The 19136-nt window shown below is 39.6% G+C and overlaps 1 protein-coding gene across 1 annotated transcript in view; it reads right to left on the reverse strand.

The window, feature by feature from the left end:
* The window catches only part of MOB3A (MOB kinase activator 3A), a 39950-nt gene that overhangs the window by 6435 nt on the left and 14379 nt on the right, over window positions 1–19136 (reverse strand). Inside the window, exons 2-3 of the mRNA XM_069073388.1 lie at window positions 11615–12147; window positions 1043–1245 (exon numbers count right to left, since the gene is read on the reverse strand). Of these exons, the coding sequence (XP_068929489.1) occupies window positions 1043–1245; window positions 11615–12035 (624 nt within the window). The 5' untranslated portion in view covers window positions 12036–12147. The remainder of the gene's footprint in view (window positions 1–1042; window positions 1246–11614; window positions 12148–19136) is intronic.

Below are 19136 nucleotides of genomic sequence, written 5' to 3' on the forward strand. Positions count from 1 at the left end.
TATTTTTGTTGATGGTACCACTATTCTCCCAGTTATCAGACTTGAAACCTCACAGTTATCTTTGACTTTTCCTTTTTTCTCACCTTTTACAAACATTTGCATGTTAAATTCTGTGAAATTTATCAGGGCAATATCTTTTGCATCTGTCCCCTCTTTCCTACTGCCACACTACCACCACCTAAGTTCAGGTGTTTTCCTGTCTCTAACCTATGATATCTCTTATACACTTAACTACTAGATAACTTGATTTATTTCTGTTTATATATTTGTCTCATCTCCCTTCTACCCCCTCCAATAGAGCACCTTGAAGACAAGAACTGTCTTTTTCACCACTGTATTCCCCAAACCTGGTACAATGCCCTGAAAATAGATTTTAAGGTTTGTTGAATTGTATATGTTCATGGGCATAAGTTTTTTGTGTTTTAATTTAAAAAATGTTCCAAGGATGAGGACAATCTCCACATCAGATGTGAATGTGAACTTCTGAGAGAACCATGACCTTCCCAAATCTAGCAGAGCTCACTCACACTCATACCAGTGTAACTTTCCTTGCAGACAGCCCTCATCCTCTTCCCAGCCTCATCCCATTCCCACTCCAGCACCTCAAGAGCTACTGATTACCAACCAAGCCTTAGCAAAGGAAGAACTGCCTCTGTCAATAAATGGCATTTTCTTTCCATTTAGGGCAAAACAGACTGCCACTGGTACCTGAAAATGTGATTCTTATATTACTCAAGAGCTGGCAATTTTGGAAGTTAGCTGACTAAGCTGTTTTATTAATATGATTTTCTGATACTTGGTCTTCTGGGTTGTGGGCTCCTGCTTTAGCTGGTAAGTACCAGAAACAGGATCCATCTCCTTTCCCACTGAAGCTGGTCATCTCGACTTCCCAGAGCTTTGCCATGAAGACACCCTGCCAGTCACCTAATCCAAGCCTTGCCTGAAGCATTAATCCCCCAGGGGACAGCTAGAAGGATCCAAAGCAAGTGGTTACTTGTTAGCCTCCTCCCCTCCCCTGCCCCATGGCTCTGCCTCTACTCACCAGTGGTTCTAACTCTTTGGTGTCTATCAGGTTAAACTCTTTCACAAAATAGTAGAAGTGCTTATAGCAGGTGTTCACATGAGCCTCAGAGCCCATCTGAGTGATTCGGTCAAAGTGGTGGATGTAAACGTGAACAAAAACTCGGAAAAGCCTGGACAAGATCTTCTTTACCACCTGAAGAAAGTTCTTGGGGAAAGGAGTACCTAAAAGAGAAGGACCAAGAATGAGAAGGACCATACTTTTTCAACAATCATTTATCTTGTGCCCCAGATGACTACAGTATGAGTGAATGCCTGCTAGTCTTTTCCAAACTAACAACACATACACCCACTACTCAACTGACAGGGTAACATATTTCAACATTCTAGTTCAAAAATTTAAAAACAATATAAAGGTTTAATTTTTAATCAAAATAGTCCTGTAGGTTTTATGTTGTTTTTAACTTTTGGTACAGTTTTGCTTTAGGATAAACTTGGGGAATTAATTATGGGACTAGGTTAATTACTGCGGTTCACGCTGAAGGTATAATGGACTTGGGAGTCAAGAGAACAGGTTCAAATAACAACTAACTGCAACTCATTAGCTGTGTGACAGTAGGCAGGTCATTATCCTTAGGCTCAGTTTCTTCATCTATAAAATGGGGATAATCACAGCTCTGTTGCACTCACAGAGTAGTGAGGAAAGCGCTTTGTAAAACTTTTAAAATGCTACAAAATGTTACTTATTTAGCTAGTTATTTAAAAAATTATTTTAGTTGCCACCTCTGCTTGTGATCCTGTATCTCTGCACCACTGCCCTGACCTAAGGTAATGGGTAAATATAACAGGATAAGACTTCAGGTCAAGACAGCTCCATGAATGAGAGGCAGACCATCCAGCTTCCATATACTTAATCCAGCAAAACTATGAACCAAATAACAATCAAGAAACACTATAAGAAACTGCAACAAATCATGACTTTCACCACAGAACTTTGCAAAGTATCAGCCAGAAGTCTGAGAGTTTAGAAAAGCTCTATCTATCTATTCCTAGGAACATTATTGCCAAAATCCAGAGCTTTCAAGTCAAAGAAAAAATAATATAAACAATCAGAAAGAAAGAATTCAAGGACTGAGGAACCACAGTCAGAATCACACATGATTTATCAGCCACTGCTATAAAGGAGTGGAGACTGAAATACAAACATTCCAAAAGACAAAGGATATAGGCTTATAGCCAAGAATAATTTACCCAGCCAAACTGAGCATAATTGTACGGTGGAAAAACGGATCTTTAATGAAATCAAAGACTTCCAAATATTCCTGATGAAAAAACCTGAGCTGCATACAAACTTTGAAGGGCAAACACTTCCAAGGAGCCAAGAGAAACACAAAAAAATAAACCTGAATGAATAATCCTAAAAGCCTAAACACGATCAAGTGCTTACATTACAGTATGGAGAGCTGAAACATACGTCCCCTCAGAACTCCATCATCAGGGGTAGCCAGATGGCGCAGTGAGTAAGAGCGCTGGCCCCAGCGTCAGGAGATCTGGGATTGGTTCCGGCCTCAGATACTTGGCACCCACACAAAATAACTGGCCAGGTAACCTTGAGCAAGTTACTCAACTCCAATTGCTTAAAAAAAAAAAACTCAATCATCATCAAGGGTCCCAGAGGGAGTCTAATTTAGACAAAAGGTTTGTAGCAGTTCTATCCTGATGTTCTTAAAAGAAGAATGGAAAAGGAAGGGAATCTGACACTTGAGATTCTTACCTGAACTGAACAAAGGAGAGAATACACACACACAGCATTGGTTACAGAAATATATTATCTGCAACAGGAAAAGAAGAGGGAAAAGCAGAGGGGGAGAAAGGGGACTTAGAGGGTGGGCAGATTAAGGGAAGCATTAGTACTAAGCAAAACAAACTACTAAGTATTTAAAAAATATTTATAGCTCTTTTCGAGGTGGTAAAGAATGGGAGTCTGATGGGGTACCTACCAACTGGGGAAGGGCTGAACAAGTTATAATATATAAATGTGATGTGTTATAAGAAATGATGAAAGGATGGTTTCTGAGAAAGAAAGACTTGCATGAACTGATGCAGAGTGATATGAGTAGAACTAGAATGATTTATACAACAACAATATCATAAAGACAAACAATTTGAAACACTTAAGGACTCTGATTATTATAATGAGTAACCATAATTCCAGAGGGCTCAATGAAACATGCTACTCCTGAAAGAAAAGTAAAAGATTCAAGAATACATGATATGACTTTTTTTTTTAATGGCCAATGAGAACATTTGTTTTGCTTGTTTGTAACTGGAATTTTGATTTTTTTTCTTTCTCATTTGGGGGAGGTGGATGGAAGTGTAATGAGGAAGTTTAGTGATTTTAAAAAATTAATTTAAAAATAAAAAATAGCAAAAAAAGGTAAGTAGGATGAAACAGGGATTCACAGTTGGTATAGAGAACCCTCTATAATTCTGCTGTGTATATAGAAAATATTCTTTTTTTTGGTATTTAACTTCAAAATAGAAAAAAAATTAAAAATCTAACACAATGATCTTTAGAAGACTGTCTAAACTTTTTTGAGCAAGTTACCACCTGGCCTTCACAATAATTTTCTTAATCAAGTATTTTAAATGAAGTAGCAATAAATGTAATGGAATTTAGTTTGTTTACACATATAGTAGCATAGCCTCTTGAAAGATTGCTATATGTACACACGCAGCACTCGGCTCTTTACTGTCTTCCAGTAAAGTTCAGTAGCTCAACAACACTAATGATAACAGCAAGCTTAGAAAGACAGCAGCACATTTAGAGGCAGAGACATGGAAGGGGCATCAGGAACAAGATCTAGTGCTGGTTCTGCCACTAACATGTGACCATGAGTAAGTCATGCCCTCTCTGGGCCTCCTCAGTAAAATAAGATGTTAGACTAAGTAACCTACAAATGTCCTTCTTATTCCAACATTTTATTTTATGCTTCATCTTCACTTTATATAGTACCTGTCAACCTACAAGAGCATTTTCACACAAGTTATCTCATTTAATTCTCACAACAATTCTAGGAAGCAAGCAAGACAGGATCACAGATTTGGAGCTGAAAAGGCCCTTGGATATCACCTAGATGGAGTGCCTCCATTTATAAAATGGAAACCCAGAGAGTTTAGGTGACTTGCAAAGGTCACACAGAGAATGAGTAGCATAGCCAGGGCTGGACCCAGGTCTTCTGACTCTACCATACCCAACTACATCATTTTATTGATTTCAAGTTAGAGGCATCGACTTCATTTCCAATTGAAGAAACTGGGACACTGAGCGGTGAAGGGCCTCGTCCAAGATCGCCCAAGATCACATAAGCAGGTGGTGGTGATGCTTGGTGGAGCTGCCAGTTCTGTTAAAGCACTGGCATTGAAGTGAGGTTAGAGAAAAGCCCAGAGAAGCTACTGAAAGGTTAATAAAGAACATCTGAGGAAAAGGAATATGAGCAGGTATCATTTAAACTGAAGAGGCTGACGGGCAATCTGAATGAATCATGTAAGTAACAGTGACCAAAATAAATGCTTTCCACAGCCACCCAGAATAGAATAAGAAGAAATATGTTTAAATAACATTATGAAGAATTTAGATTAGAGAGGAAGAAGAATTTCTTGGCTGGGAGAGTTGTTAAATATTGCAAGTTTTACCAGAGGGACTATGGAAAATCTTTCTCTGGAGATCCTTTATTTAGATACAGATTTTCATCAGTTAGGATCTATTTAAATATAGACTTGTTTGAAATACATTAGATAATTTATAAAGCTCTTTTCCAGTCCTTTAATTCTCTGGTACAGGAAACATTATTGGATAGATTTAAATTTTTAATCCAATCCAATGAGTCTATGTCCAAGGCATTAGAAAAACAAAAATATAAACAAAACTGTCCTTGCTCTCAAGCTTACATGTTATCTGGAAGAAACAAAATTTTCACCAATAAGCAAACAGAATAAACACACGCACATAATATACAAACTTAATTTGGGGGGAGGAGGGGGCAATACTAACTGGAGAAGACAGGAAAGGGTTCTAATAGAAGGTGGAAGTCAAAGGAACCAGGATTTCTACAAGGAAGAAATGAGGGAATGAATTCAAAGTATGAAGGCAGTTGGTGCAAAAGAATGGAGAAAGAAAATGGATGTCATGTATATTGAATGGCAACTTGACTGGAAGGCAGTCAGTAAGAAAGAGCTTGGCACTGGCACCTGTGTAATGTGTTTCTAAAGTGTGGTGTCCAAAAGGAAACATAATATTCCATATATGGTCTGACCAGGCAAAGTACAGTGGGACTCTTACTTCCCTTTCTCCTGCATATCATCTAGTCCAACCTATACCTGAACGATATAACAACTGTTTACCTAGACTCTTCCTGAAGACCTCCCCCAAGAGGCAATCCTTCCCCCACTCCTGGCCCTGGCTGCCCATTCTAGCTCTCCTAGTTAGGAAGCTTTTCCTATATCAAGACTAATTTTACTTCTTTTTGACTTCCACCCCCTTTCCCAAGTTCTGCCCTTGTCTAACTTCTGATCTATCTCTTTGTTCTGCCCATGCGGTCCATATTAGATTCCTATGGCAACAGTTTTGTTTTGCCTCAGTTGATGTCACCCAAATGGTCTTCATATTTCTTCAATCAGGTTCTTAAATTACCTCACACGTGTCTAACTTAATATTTAATGCTACTCCCCTTTTAATCTCTTCTAAATACTCCTCCAAAGCCATCCTCCAGTCGGTCCCACACTGTAATTCCTATAAGGTCAAAGTTCTCTCCTTGCAACAGGAACTAGAGTTCACCCTATTAGCCACTAGCTGGGCATTTTGTATACAGAAACATGAAGTCATAAGGACTGTCTCTGGATATCATCTCCCATAAAGTGCTGCTCTTCCCCACTTGTACTCTTTCTATGGGAGGGACGTCGGGACAGGACAGAATGGGAGGGAGCTTGAAACACATACACTGAATGTAAGTGCTGTAAAACGAGAATACCACCCCAGTGATTTATGTGGGTGATTTTTCCCATCTCCTTTGCTTTTCAGTTTAAAGTCTCTTGGTTTTCCCCTAAATCTTAAATAAAGGATATACTCAATATAAGAAGGATGTTTTCCTCTGGCTCTTTTGATATTTTGCGAATACCAAGAAACAGAATGCCATTTATATCCACTGTCCCCCAGTCTCATTACAAGACTGGGTTAACTCCTTTTCCATGTCATTTATATGCTGATGTGGCATCTTTTACTTCACTTCTAGCATGCAAATCATCATTAGTAACATGATGCAACTTGCTTATTCCTACCTTGTCTTTCTAAATTTGGACTTACAAGAGCTGGCTTTGCCACTGACTTCTCCTTGGGCAAGTCATTTCCCTTCTTTGGGCCTTAGTTTCCTTCTCTATAAAACGGAGGGGTTGGACTAGATTACCTCTAACGTCCCTTTCAGGTCTTAATCCTATGATCTTCTGATATGCATGACTCAAAGTCAAGATATTCCTGGGATACAGACCCACAGATACTAAAAGATGTGTCTAAACTACAAAACACGAACATTTTCATTTCCATTCCTAGGGACTGGCCTCCTGCAAAGACCATAACCCCACTTCTACCCTCCAAATAGTGGCATCACATGGCTCTCCTGCCAAACCTACAATTTCCATCATTAATGGATCAGATAACAAAAGCACTCTTCGCCAAAGGCAACTCTAACCGTCACCTCCATTACCTCAGAAGTCAAGTCTTTTTCCAAGAACAAATTAAGTATATCAGACTTGAGATATGTGTGTAAAATGCTTTATAAACTTTAAGCTTATATAGTCATCTATTTTTGTTGTTAATATTATTACTTCAAGGGTCCGAGATTTTATGGGTATGGGTACTCCTTCCCTTGATGTAGACCCTAACCTCTTCCATTCCTTTAGGAGTGGCAATGGCAGAAAGAGTTCACCATCCCATGGTCAGACTTCTGGTAATAAACCTCTTCAAATTTAAGTTGGTTTTCAGATGACAGTCTTTCCCTGGACTGTACTCAAAGGCATTCCAGCCTGGAAGAATCTGTTAAGCTCCACACACTGTGCTGAAGTAGCTTTTGAGAATCCAGGGTCACCTCCCTGCCACAATGAAGCAACAGATAGATAGATGTGTCAATCAATAAACACAGAAGTCCCTGCTGTGCGCCTGGCTCTGTGCTAGCAATGGCTACATTGCTCTGCAATGCAAAACCAAAAATTAAACAGTCTCTACTCTCAATGAGCTTACAATCTGCTAGGGAGACAATATATACATACACACACATCTAGGTATATACAAAATAACTACAAGTCCATTTGAGGGGGAAGCACCAGCAGCTATAGATGCCTATGCATACCCATACACAAATTTTTTAGGTTGGGGCTAGAAGGGATCTTAGAAACCAAGTCCAATGCCCTCACTTTGCAGATGAAAGAATTGGAGGGTGTAAGAAGTGATCTTTCTAAAATCACAGTTACATCTATCCTAGGATCACAGAAAAGTGGGGCCCTAAGAAATCTTATAGTTTGGCTTTTCACTTTACAGGTGAGGATACTGAACCCAGAGATCAGCAGTGATTTTCCCAAAGTCACACAGCAAACAGAGAAATTTAGATTAGACCTCGGCCTCTCTGACTCTTTTCAGCTGTACCATTATACCCATCTTTGTGTTTCTCTGTAAAGAGGCAGTGTGGCACAGCCAACTCAATCCTGGATTTGCAGTCTAGAAGACATGGGCCCCAAGCTCACTTGATACTAGCTGTGTGACTCTGGGCAAGGGATTGAAGCTCTCTGAGTCTCAGGACACTCTAAACCTTAGCTCAGTCGAAAATGGCTATAATTTATGTGAGCAGAGAGAATTTCCACTGGAAGAAATTACAGATCCTTGATGTATTGGTGTTTGCAGTTATCTAGGAATAAAGATAATTAATAATAATTAACTTGCATTTATGCTTGCAAAAGAAGTACTTTCCTCACAACAAACCTGTGAGGTAGGAAGTACAAGTATCACTTCCCTCATTTCACAGATAAGAGAACTAAGATTAAATGACTTGGCCAGAGATAAATACACCAATGATATGTGTCTCTCTATATAACTTAATCAGATTTTTTCGAGAAATATTTTCATCCTGTTTTTTCCCTGTTCAAAAACCTTAACTGCTGCCCTAGTACCTTCAGGATAAAGTTCAAATTGCTTAGCCTGGAATTAGAAGTCTGCTACAATGATGTCTCTCTCTTTCTAATCTTATCATACACTACAAGTAGTCCTATATGAACACTTTGCTCCACAAAATTGTCTGCAAACATTCCTCCTCCTTTCTTGCTTCCATGCCTTTTATCATGTGGTTTCGCAGATTTAGGGCTGGAAGTTACCACAGAAATCATCAAAGGCCAAGCTTGTCATTTTGTAGATATGGAAACTGAGGTCAAAGGGATTAAGTGACTTGCCTAAGGTCACAAAGTAATACCTAAGTAGCAGGTCTTCTGGCTCTAAACCGGTAATTTTTTCCACTGCCTCTAAAAATGCTGGCCATTCCTTTCTGACCATCCAAATTCTCCCTTTCCAAACAGAACAAAGCTATGGTGCATTACCAGCTCCCCTCACCCTCCCACCTTCTTCCTCTACAATAGTTTTTCTATACCGCAGGTACAGAAATGACTGAACAATGAATCACAAATGCCTTGGGACATTCCTTGAACTGCTGGCTTGTGCTGTTCTTTAACTTTAAAGTGCTTTTAAGCCTCCCTGCCTTAATTCTAAGTTCCTCAAGAACTAAGCCAATATTTCACATTGAGAGTCTTAGGAATCTTAGAACACAACTTAAAGAATAACAGACTGCAAAAAGAGTTAAAATTTTGATAATTCAATGTAAAGAACTGGAAGAAACTTCAGAACATGGATAGTGGAATGTTGATGATACACTAGAGCTCAGCTATCATTTAGTTTAACCCCTTAATTTTACATAGAAGGAAATGGGTCCAGAAACTACAAGTGACACAGCTAAAGGTGCACAGTGGGCTGGTGAAAGTGCCCCAAGCTCTTTCCGACCTCATCTAGTCCAGTGCCCTAGCAATGCTTTTAATGGAAGACATGTTCACTTCATTTTTTATTTGATTAGGCAACTAGATGGAATCCTAGGCAGGGGGGACATTAAAATGAGAGGGGTTATGTGGCAGAAACATTTCAGGAAGCATATAGAAAGCAAGCCCTACTTAGCCAAAAGGTGACCCCCACTTAACCTGGTTTTTCCTGAGACCAACCCGGCATGAAGGCTAATGTCATAAATAACAGTTCATGCCCTTCTCAGAAATGCAAGGCTCTAAAACAATTCCAAAGGACTCAAGATGGAAAATGCCATCCACATCCAGAGAAAGAACTACAGAGTCTAAATGCAGAGAAAAGCAGACTATTTTCTTTTTTTGTTTTGTTTTTTTCTTTCTAATGGTTCCTCTCATTTGTTCTAATTCTTCTATACAACATGACTAATGTGGAAAATATGTTTAATAAAGAATGGATATGTAGAGTCCATATCAGATTGCATGCCATCTTGGGGGGGGGGAGGGAAGGAAGGGGAAGAAAATTTTAAACTTATGGAAGTCAAAGCTGAAAACTAAAAATAAATAAACTTAAAAAAACCACAATTCATGGTCAACCACCAAGAACTGCATTTCTTTTAGTTCAAAATAATTTGTTAAAATCATATACAATTCTCAAGGAAAAAAAATAAAAAAACAAAATGAAAAGTAGGCATGAAGAAGACCTAGAATGATCAGATTTCAAATTATAAAAAACCTAAATTATTTGGTACTGGTTAAAAAAATAGAAAAGGAAATAAGTGGAATAGATTAAGTGACTTGCCCAAGGTCACACGACTAGTAAATGTTAAGTGTCTGAGGCTATATTTGAACTCAGGTCCTCCTGACTCCAGGGCTGGTGATCTATTCATTTCACCACCAAGCTGCCTCCAACTCCCTGTACTTCTTTGAGAAAGTGGGGAAATGAGGGTGTGGAACTGCATAAAATATCTGATTTTTCCAATGTATTAGTTAGTTTTGCTTAATCGTTTTCTTCTCTTTTATAATTCATTCTAAGGGATAGATACCTTAAGAAATGTAGTTACCATAAAAACAAAACATGTTGATACAAAGTTATTTTTAGAAAACAAAACCAGGAGTCCTTTGGGCAGTTGATCTGGTAAAGCCTCCCCAAAATGATGTTTTCAAAGGTATAAAATAAAATACACAAGATTACAAAGGAAATGACCATGAAGTGCAGTTAATGGTTATCTGAAAAACAATTGTGAAGATGCTACCAAAAAACTGTAAACCCTTGAGATTTCTAAAAAAGTAGATTTACTGTTGTTCATCACAGTATGGACAAGCAAACAAGCCAATGGATGGGAGATAAAACATGGACTGTAACAGAAGGCCAATAAGGTGCGCTGCTGTTCAAGCACCAGAGCCCACTGTCATCACTGTCACCACACTGGTACAATTGCTCTGCCATTCTTGAGATATAACTGAATATATATAATTGAATAAACTCCTAACACAAAATGTGAGTGGATGTCTACCTTAACCTTTTATAGAAGGAAAACTGAGACCCAGGGTAGCTAGGTGGTGAAGTGAATAGAGCACTGGCCCTAGAGTCAGGAGGACCTGAGTTCAAATCCAGCCTCAGACACGTAACATTTACTAGCCATGTGACCTCTGGCAAGTCACTTAACCCCAATTGACCTGCCTTCCCCCTTACAAAAAGGAAAAAAAAAAGGAAACTAAGACCCAGAAAGAAGGACTCAAGGACACAGTACAAAGACTAGAACTCCAAGGTTTTTGCTAGCATACCTATGCCATGGCTCAATACAGCAGCAGGAGAGAAAAAGACATCTTTAACTACTGGTTAATCTCACTCAAGGAAGCTAAGTAGGGACCATGGGCCTTTTTGGTAATGAACCTATTTTTTATTTCCCTGAAATGAGAAAATGAAGGTGGGAGTCTGGGTGTGACAGGAAAGGGAGATTTGACTTAGCCTTCCTGCCATACGTTACATTTTATTTTAAGTTATTTAACTGAGCAGAAGGAGGATGGTTGGGATGATGTTAGCAGCTGCCAAGCTAATCCCTCACTCCTAGAAATGGGTCATGTTAATGGTGACCAGTCCCAGACTGACCTGGTTACTTTAACAGCTGGACCCTAGCAGCACAAGCATGTTAAGAATAGAACATAGAGACAATAAGAGATCAATACTGCCACAACTCTGCCTTGGCTCCAGGAACTTCATTAAGTGAAATCTACACATTCCTTCCAACTTCTTTAAGAGAAGCACCAGCTTCTGTAGTAACCAGTCCTTGGAATGAACTGACTCACGAGGATCACAGACTCAGATCTTGATGCCTCAGGAACTCAGCACTTTATAAGCCAGGAAATAAGTGCCCTGGACAGACAGGGCTGTCAATGGTAGCAGGAGTGGCAAATGGAAAGGAGAAAGCAGGAGACAGTAAAAGCTTCTTTTCCTCATTTCTTAAATAGGAGCCCCATGGCCACAACTCACCGACATTTGTAGGGAAGATGTCTTCATTGTTGATCTGAACCTCAATCCAGTCCATCAAAAGGTTCATATACTTGGGCGCAGAGAGAGCAGTCGGCTTCCGGTATTTCTGTTCATCCTGCCATCGATACTCGTACTTGGGGCCCCCAGACATCACTGGACACGACTGTTCTGTGCAGTTATCACTGATGGTTCCATAAATGAGATTGATACGATTGAAGAAGTCTACCACATGCACAGCCACCCAGTCATTTAGATCCTCATCAGATGGCAACTGAACAGCTAACTTCAGATCTAGCCCTGCATTCAGAGAAGCTTGAGCCTTCTTGTGAAGTTCAAATCTCTGTGTGCCTGGCTCAAATTTGCGCTTAGGCCGAAAGGTTTTGTCCTTGTTGAAAACCTGCTTTAAGAAGGGGTTGGACATGTTTTCCCCCTTCTGCTATGGCTTTGTTCTCCCTTTACAATTCTTCAAAGAAAAGCACGATGCCTGCTGACTTGAAAGAGGGCCCTGAAAATTCACTGGGACCCCTGGAGATCTGTAATACAAAATTAAATAATTATTATATGTTAGAAGTTAGGCATCTCTCCCTTGGCATTAGTTTTCCACTGCCAAAGCAGAAGTCAGCTGAACTTCCTCAATGAAGTGTGCTGTCAGTTTTGAACTAAGAAATTTCAAATACATAATACAATATGGTACAAGTTCCCCAGCTCCCCAGTAACACACCCTATTGATCAGCAGAAAACCTGCAGGTTGAACTGTGGTCATAAGGGAAAACATGAGTTCTTAAAGTTTGACCTTAGTTTCTCTTTTCATTTCAAAGATGTTCCATAGTCAAATGTAGAAAGGTTTATCTTCTTTATCCTTGACCATAATTTCCTTTCCACAAATCAGAGAATGTGAAATTTGATGGGGCGGCTAGGTGGCACAGTGAATAGAGCACTGGCCCTGGAGTCATGAGGATCTGAGTTCAAATTTGACTTCAGACACTTGAAACACTAGCTGTGTGACCTTGGGCAAGTCACTTAACCCCAATTGCCCTGCTTTTCCCCTTCAAAAAAAATTCTACAGAGATCTGAAATTTGAAAGGAACCTCAGTCATCATCTAGTCCAACTCACACACAAAAGGAATCCCAATTATAACATACCTGACAAGAGACCATCCAGCCTCTGCTTGAAGAGCTCCTGAGGGGCACTCATCACTTGTCCAGGTATTCCATTCCACTTTTGACAGAATCCTCAGGAAGGATTCCTAGGGATTTCCTGATGTTACACCTAAATTTGCCCTGTGACAACTTTCACCCTGGGGCCATACAGAACAAGCCTCATGCCATCTCTACATGACAGCCCTTTACAATACTCGTCCTCTCAAGGCTCTGGCATCATCCCAGTTACCCTCCTTTGAATGGGCTCTTTATCAGTTGTCCTTAAATCCTGGTATCCAAAACTGCACAGGATGAGGGAAGATCACAGGGGAGCTCCCACTACCCTATTTCTGGAGGCTCTGTCCCTCTTAAAACAGTCCAAGATGACAGGATTTTTTTTTTGCTTCCACATTACACTGCTGACTGACTATTATTGACCTTAAAATCCATTAAGACACTCCCTTTTCTTTTTCAGAACTGTCTCTCCATGTTTCTTCCATCTTATACTTATAAAGTTAATTTGTTTGGACCCAAGTGCAAGTATTTATATATTTATCCCTTATAAGCCTGTCAAGGTCTTTCCATGCCCTCACTCTGTCATCCACTGTTACTCCTCTCGGCTCTGAGTCATCTGCAACCCTGATGAGCTTCCACCCTCCTCCACAGCAATTTGGTCTGCTGGAGTGAGGGCTGACTTTCTACACAAGGATGGCAGTTTTTCCTTAAAAATATTTTAAATTATAAAATTATTAGCTGTCCATAAAAACAAATCAAATAAAGAAAAGGAGCAAAATCCTACATAAAACACATGTATTACTCTCATGAGTCTGAGAAATACCACACAACCTGAACTTGGAGCCTCCTGATTTTGTTCTAACTCAGAGGCAAAGCTAAAATGTAAAGCTTCATGGCCTATTACAGATAGAACAGACCCTGAAGATCATTTAATTCAAGCCACTCATTTTAGAAATGAGGAAACTGAGCCGGAGGAAAAGGGATTTCCCCAGTGTCACTCAGAAAACAAAAGCCCAGAAGTCAAACCTGTCTTCTGTCTCCAAGCTCACTATAACTCCCAAAATAGTCTCAATACCTCTCTTTCTCTCAGTGGTATAGAAGAAAGGATAGGCCAGGCAATATTTCAAGTGAATCATAGAACTTCAGAGTTAGAAGGGGTCTCTGAGGTTCCCCTTGTCCAGCTGAGTAACAATGATATATCCTTAAGTACTATGTTAGTTGAAGAATGGCAAGTGTGACATCAAATACGGCAAAACAAGACCCAACCAGAAAGTACAATGACTAACAATAATCACTATAATCCAGTTTGAGGTTTAAAAGTCCAGCAAATAGGAGAAAACAAGAGTACTTGAGACATAAGTATATATCATTAGAAGACTCATAACAACAACAACAAAAAGATTTTGAACAAGTTGCAAGCTTTTGCAAAGGTAAATAGTTAGCAGCTATATTTCTCTACACTCCAATGTATGGTAAGTGAGAAACAAGTCATAACTTTACCACATCCTGTACCCAAAAGTCCTTAATTATCTTTATCCCAGCAGCACAGAAAACGGTATACAACAAGCCTCAGAGACTTTCCTGTGTCTACGTGGCTGTTTATGGTTTAGACAAAGACTCACTTTAGTACCAAGTAGTCACCAAGCTTGTTTTCTTAATAGCAAAAAAAAGAGAATGAATTGGGGGGAGGTGGGGGTGTGCCAACTGACTGTCCCAGGATACCTTTCCTTCAAGGAGATGCAAGCTGAAGTTCTACCAAAACCCAACCTTTCAAAGTCCAGAGTTAGAAAAGAGAAATGCAAAGTTATGAGATCTGTACTCGGCAAATTTATTTATTCATTTAATAATTAGCTGAATGTTTACTATAAGCATAGCAATGTGAGAGATATGACACAATATTGGCCCTAGAGGCACTTACAATCTAGTTGGGGAGGCAAGAGAGACATAGGTGAACTGGCTAAATGTACAAGGAACTATATGATTAAATAACAAATACTGGCATTGACAGTATAGGATACAGAAATGCACAACTATATTCTGGGTACAGTAAAAAGACAAATCTATGGTGAATAAGAGTTTTGCACAAGTAGTGAGAGGTAAGGGACAAATGTTGTTCAGTCATTTCAGTTATATGTGACCCCATTTGGAATTTTCTTGGCAAAGACACTGGAGTGCTTTGCCATTTCCTTCTCCACCTCATTTTATAGATGACGAACTGAGGTGAACATAGTCAAGTGACTTGCCCAGCTAGTAAGTGTCTGGGGCCGTATTTGAACTCAGGAAGATGGGTCATCCTGCGCCATCTAGCTGCAGGGAGAAATGTAGGATGGTACAAAATATAAATGTTCTTGAATCCCTGAATGGGGATTTTTGATTTTATCTTCTAAGCAATGAGGAACCAGTGAAACTTTCTTAACAGCAAAGTAACATGATTAAAGTGGCATTTTAGGAAGATAATTCTGGCAGTGGTATGGAAGATGATTAGAAAAGAGAAAAAACTATTCTTTGACTCCCACATCCTAGATCTTGTCTGCAAATCAGCAACACCCTATTCTATTAATTCTTAACTCCTGTATTTGCCATGTTAATAGATCCCTAACCAGGAATGAAATAACAGAGAATGCCCCTTACGAGAACAGGCTTAAAGTCTGAGCCCCTAAACTGAAAATATAACTTTTCTGTCAACTGTTCATCTCCAGCAACTGTACTTTCCCTCCTCAGCTGTTAGCTATTTTCCATCTCTAAATTCCACTTGAGTACTACTCTGATACCTAATCATGGTGTGGAGATAATATTGATTCAATGATCACAGAATTTAGGACCAGAAGGGATAACATTAGAAACAGGTGGCACAGTGGTAGAGCACAGGCCTGGAGTCAGGAAGACCGAAGTTCAAATTCAACTTCAGACACTTTTGTATGAATGGAGGCATCACCTCTCTGCCTCAGTTTAACAACATTTTCTCTATAACTTTTTTAAGTCCAGACAATCAGTACAACAATAAATCAAGTCCTGATTTGTAGTGTTTGTGGGTTTCACTGAAAATGTAATAATCAGTTCACTAGTTAGAGCTGTTTCTAGCATACCCCTACTTTTCAGGTAACTGTAAACTCTTTGGGATATAAAGAAAGTCATGAAGTCCAGACCCTTCCCTTCAGATCAGACCATTCCCTAACAATCCTGGTAAGATGAAAAGACACCCTGCAGGGTAGCTAAGTCACTCAAGGGATAGAGTACTGGGTCTGTAGTCAGGAAGACCCGAGTTCAAAGTTCAGACACTTACTAGATGTGTGACTCTGGGCAAGGTATTTCACTTCTGCCTGCCTTGGTTTCCCCAACTGTAAAATGGGGATAATAAAGAGCACCTACCTTCCCAACGCTGGTTAAGGTAAGGTTGGTTAAGCCTGAACTCAGGCTTTTCTGTCAGTGTCTGACCTGTAGAAGGGTTTGTTTCCTTCCCTCGAGCTCACCTAGTTCAGGTCCATCCTCTTAGAGATAAACAAAATGAGATACAAAGAGCCTAAGGGATCTAGTTCTCTAGTGTACTGTAAACTTTCATGTTTTTAACAGTATGGTGAAGCCTATGGACCCCCTCTGAGCAGAATGTTTTTAAATGAATAGAAATAAAAAACACAGGAAACCACTAATATTAAAATAGATTTATCAAAATATCTAACAAACAAGTTCATAGGTCCCAGGTTAAGAACCTCTGTTCCAGTACATCTGTGATCTTGGACAGATCCTCTAATGAAGCAGAATGAAACTCGTCTCTACCTGCCTATTCTATGAATCCTGGGCATGACCTTCCATAAAATCATGGGGGTGAGGGGGAGAGGGGCAAGTGTGTCACCTGATGTGCTGGGGCCTTCATCCTGTACTCCAGACACAACTGTGGATACCAATGGAGGCTTCAGCAGGCCTGACATAATTCTTGTTCAAATTCCACATTAGACACTTGGACAAGTAATGATAATTAAAACAACAACAACTAGAATTATATAGAACTTTTAAGTTTGCAAAGCACTTTACAAACATGATCTCATTTTATCTTCACAAATATCTGAAAACAGACTTAAATTCTAAGCCTTCTTGATTCCAGGTGCAGGGTCTCATACACTGTGCCACCCAGCTACCTAAGGCACTTAAAACTTCTCAGTCTCAGTTTTCTCTTCCATAGAATGGGATAATAATAGCACCTATTTCACAAGGTTATTATGAAGATCAAATAAATTAATAAGTATATGTATATGTGTGTTTACATATATATACATAGGCACAGGTGTGTACATAAAGCACTTTCCAAACCTTTAAATGTTATATGAATGTTTGCTATTATTATTCTTCCTTGTCTGAACCATTTCTGTTCATGCCTTCAGACTATTCTCTGCACTTCCCTCCCTTTGCAGAAGTGAAGGACTCTAACAGGTATGGGACACTACATACAATGTCAGATTTAATCGATGCATTAGTTTCACTAAACGATTTTTCATATTTTTTTTATTCTTTTAAGGGATGGCTCTCTGAGAGGGAAGGGGACAGAATATATACTGGGAAACATAATATAAAAATAAAAGATATCAATAAAACTTTTAAAAAAAATCATTACTAAGAGTACCCCATTCTTTCTTTTTTATTTTAATTTTTTTAAATTTACATCATTCATTTCCACAAGATTTTGAGTTACAAATTTTTTCCCCATTTTTCCCCTACCCACCACCCCAAAACAGCGATCCCACTGAATATCCCCTCTCCCAATCTTCTCTCTCCTATGTCTACTTGTCTACTCCATTCTTTCTTAGCCAGACTTCCCCTGTAAAATAGTATGCCAGAGCATAGTGGAGTAGAAAGAGTGCTGGACTCAGAATATGGAAGACCTAAATCCCAACTATGACACTAGTAGTATGACTATAGTCAAGTATAAGTCTCTAAGACTCAGTTCCTTCAGCTAGAAAGTGGGGATAATACCTACAATAACTATGTCCTCACCCAGTTGTTATAAGGCTAAAATGCAATCAGGTATGTAAAGTTCTAACTCTTTTTCTTAAGTTTTTAATATTTTATTTTTCCCTAGTTGCATATAAAAACAATTTTTAACATTTGTTTTTGAAACGTAAATCACTAACTTTTAAAGCATTATCTCAAAATCAGTCATTATGATGATTTTTTCTCTGAACTCTTTGAAATCTGTTTGTCCTTTAGGTCAAAATACAAATTCCTCAACCCTGCATTTAAGACTCTCTAAAATTCAGGCTACCTTTTTTTTTGTGCCTTATTTTATATTTATCATATGGAAGATGGAGGAATAGAAACAGGACTTCCTCACAGCTCCTGCTCCCACCTCCCCCAATTCATGTAAAAAATGACTCTAGACAAACTCTGGAGCTACAGAACCCACAAAATGACACAGAGAAGCTAACCACCTGCCGAGGACAACCCCACAGACCTGCAGCAAGCAGTGAGCTGAAGGTCTTAGCCCCAGGGTGGCCTGAGCAGCCACTGGCTGGAGGGACTTTAGATCACCAGCAGCTGTGGTGGTTTCCAGAATTATTAACCCATAGAAGGCAAGGACCAAGTAAGAGGTCAGTGCAGTGTGGACTTTGGGGCCTGGGAATTCGGAGTGCCATCCAGTCTCAGCGCCCCCCCCCCAGGCACCTTCAGCTCTTAGTATGCAGATTGTAGGGGGACCAAGCTACCAGTCTGAGGGGTAATGTTTTAACCTGCTTGGATCTGGACTCCTGTGTAGGATGGAGGTCCTGGGGTGTGTGACCAGCTTGCCAGAGCATATGTGAAGAGATCTACATCTATTCCAACCCTCTCATTCTTTTTTTGGAGGGGAGAGGTCAGGGCAATTGGGGTTAAGTGACTTGCCCAAGGTCACATGGCTATTAAGTGTTGAGTGTCTGAGGTCACATTTGAACTCAGGTCCTCCTGACTTCAGGGCTGGTGCTCTATTCACTGTGCCACTTAGCTGCCCCTGAACCTCTCATTTTAATGATGAAGAAACTGAAGGACAGATATGTCCAAAGTTACACCCTAAGTCACAGAGATGGCATCTGAACCCATGTCATCTCTCTATAAATCTACAATTCCTTACTCTGTATCACAGTCCCCTGTACATACACTATATTCCAGACAAAGTGGATTAATTACACACTGTTAGTTAGTTAAACTCAATCTCCCATCTCCCACCTCTGTGCAGTCCTTTCCACAGGCCAGCCCTAAGCCTGGAATGGACTGCCTCCACAATTCCTTCAAGGCCCAGCCTTGACTTCCTCTGAAGTTTTGGATTTTCTTTGAAGTCTTCCCTGATCTTCCTAAACTGTTAATGCTCTCTCCAACTATCAGTGATTTATTTATTGGTGCTAAT

The sequence above is a fragment of the Petaurus breviceps genome, unplaced genomic scaffold (genome assembly GCF_028583685.1).
Source record: "Petaurus breviceps papuanus isolate PSGF00001 unplaced genomic scaffold, PetGlider_PUasm1.0 108, whole genome shotgun sequence".
NCBI classification, from domain to species: domain Eukaryota; kingdom Metazoa; phylum Chordata; class Mammalia; order Diprotodontia; family Petauridae; genus Petaurus; species Petaurus breviceps.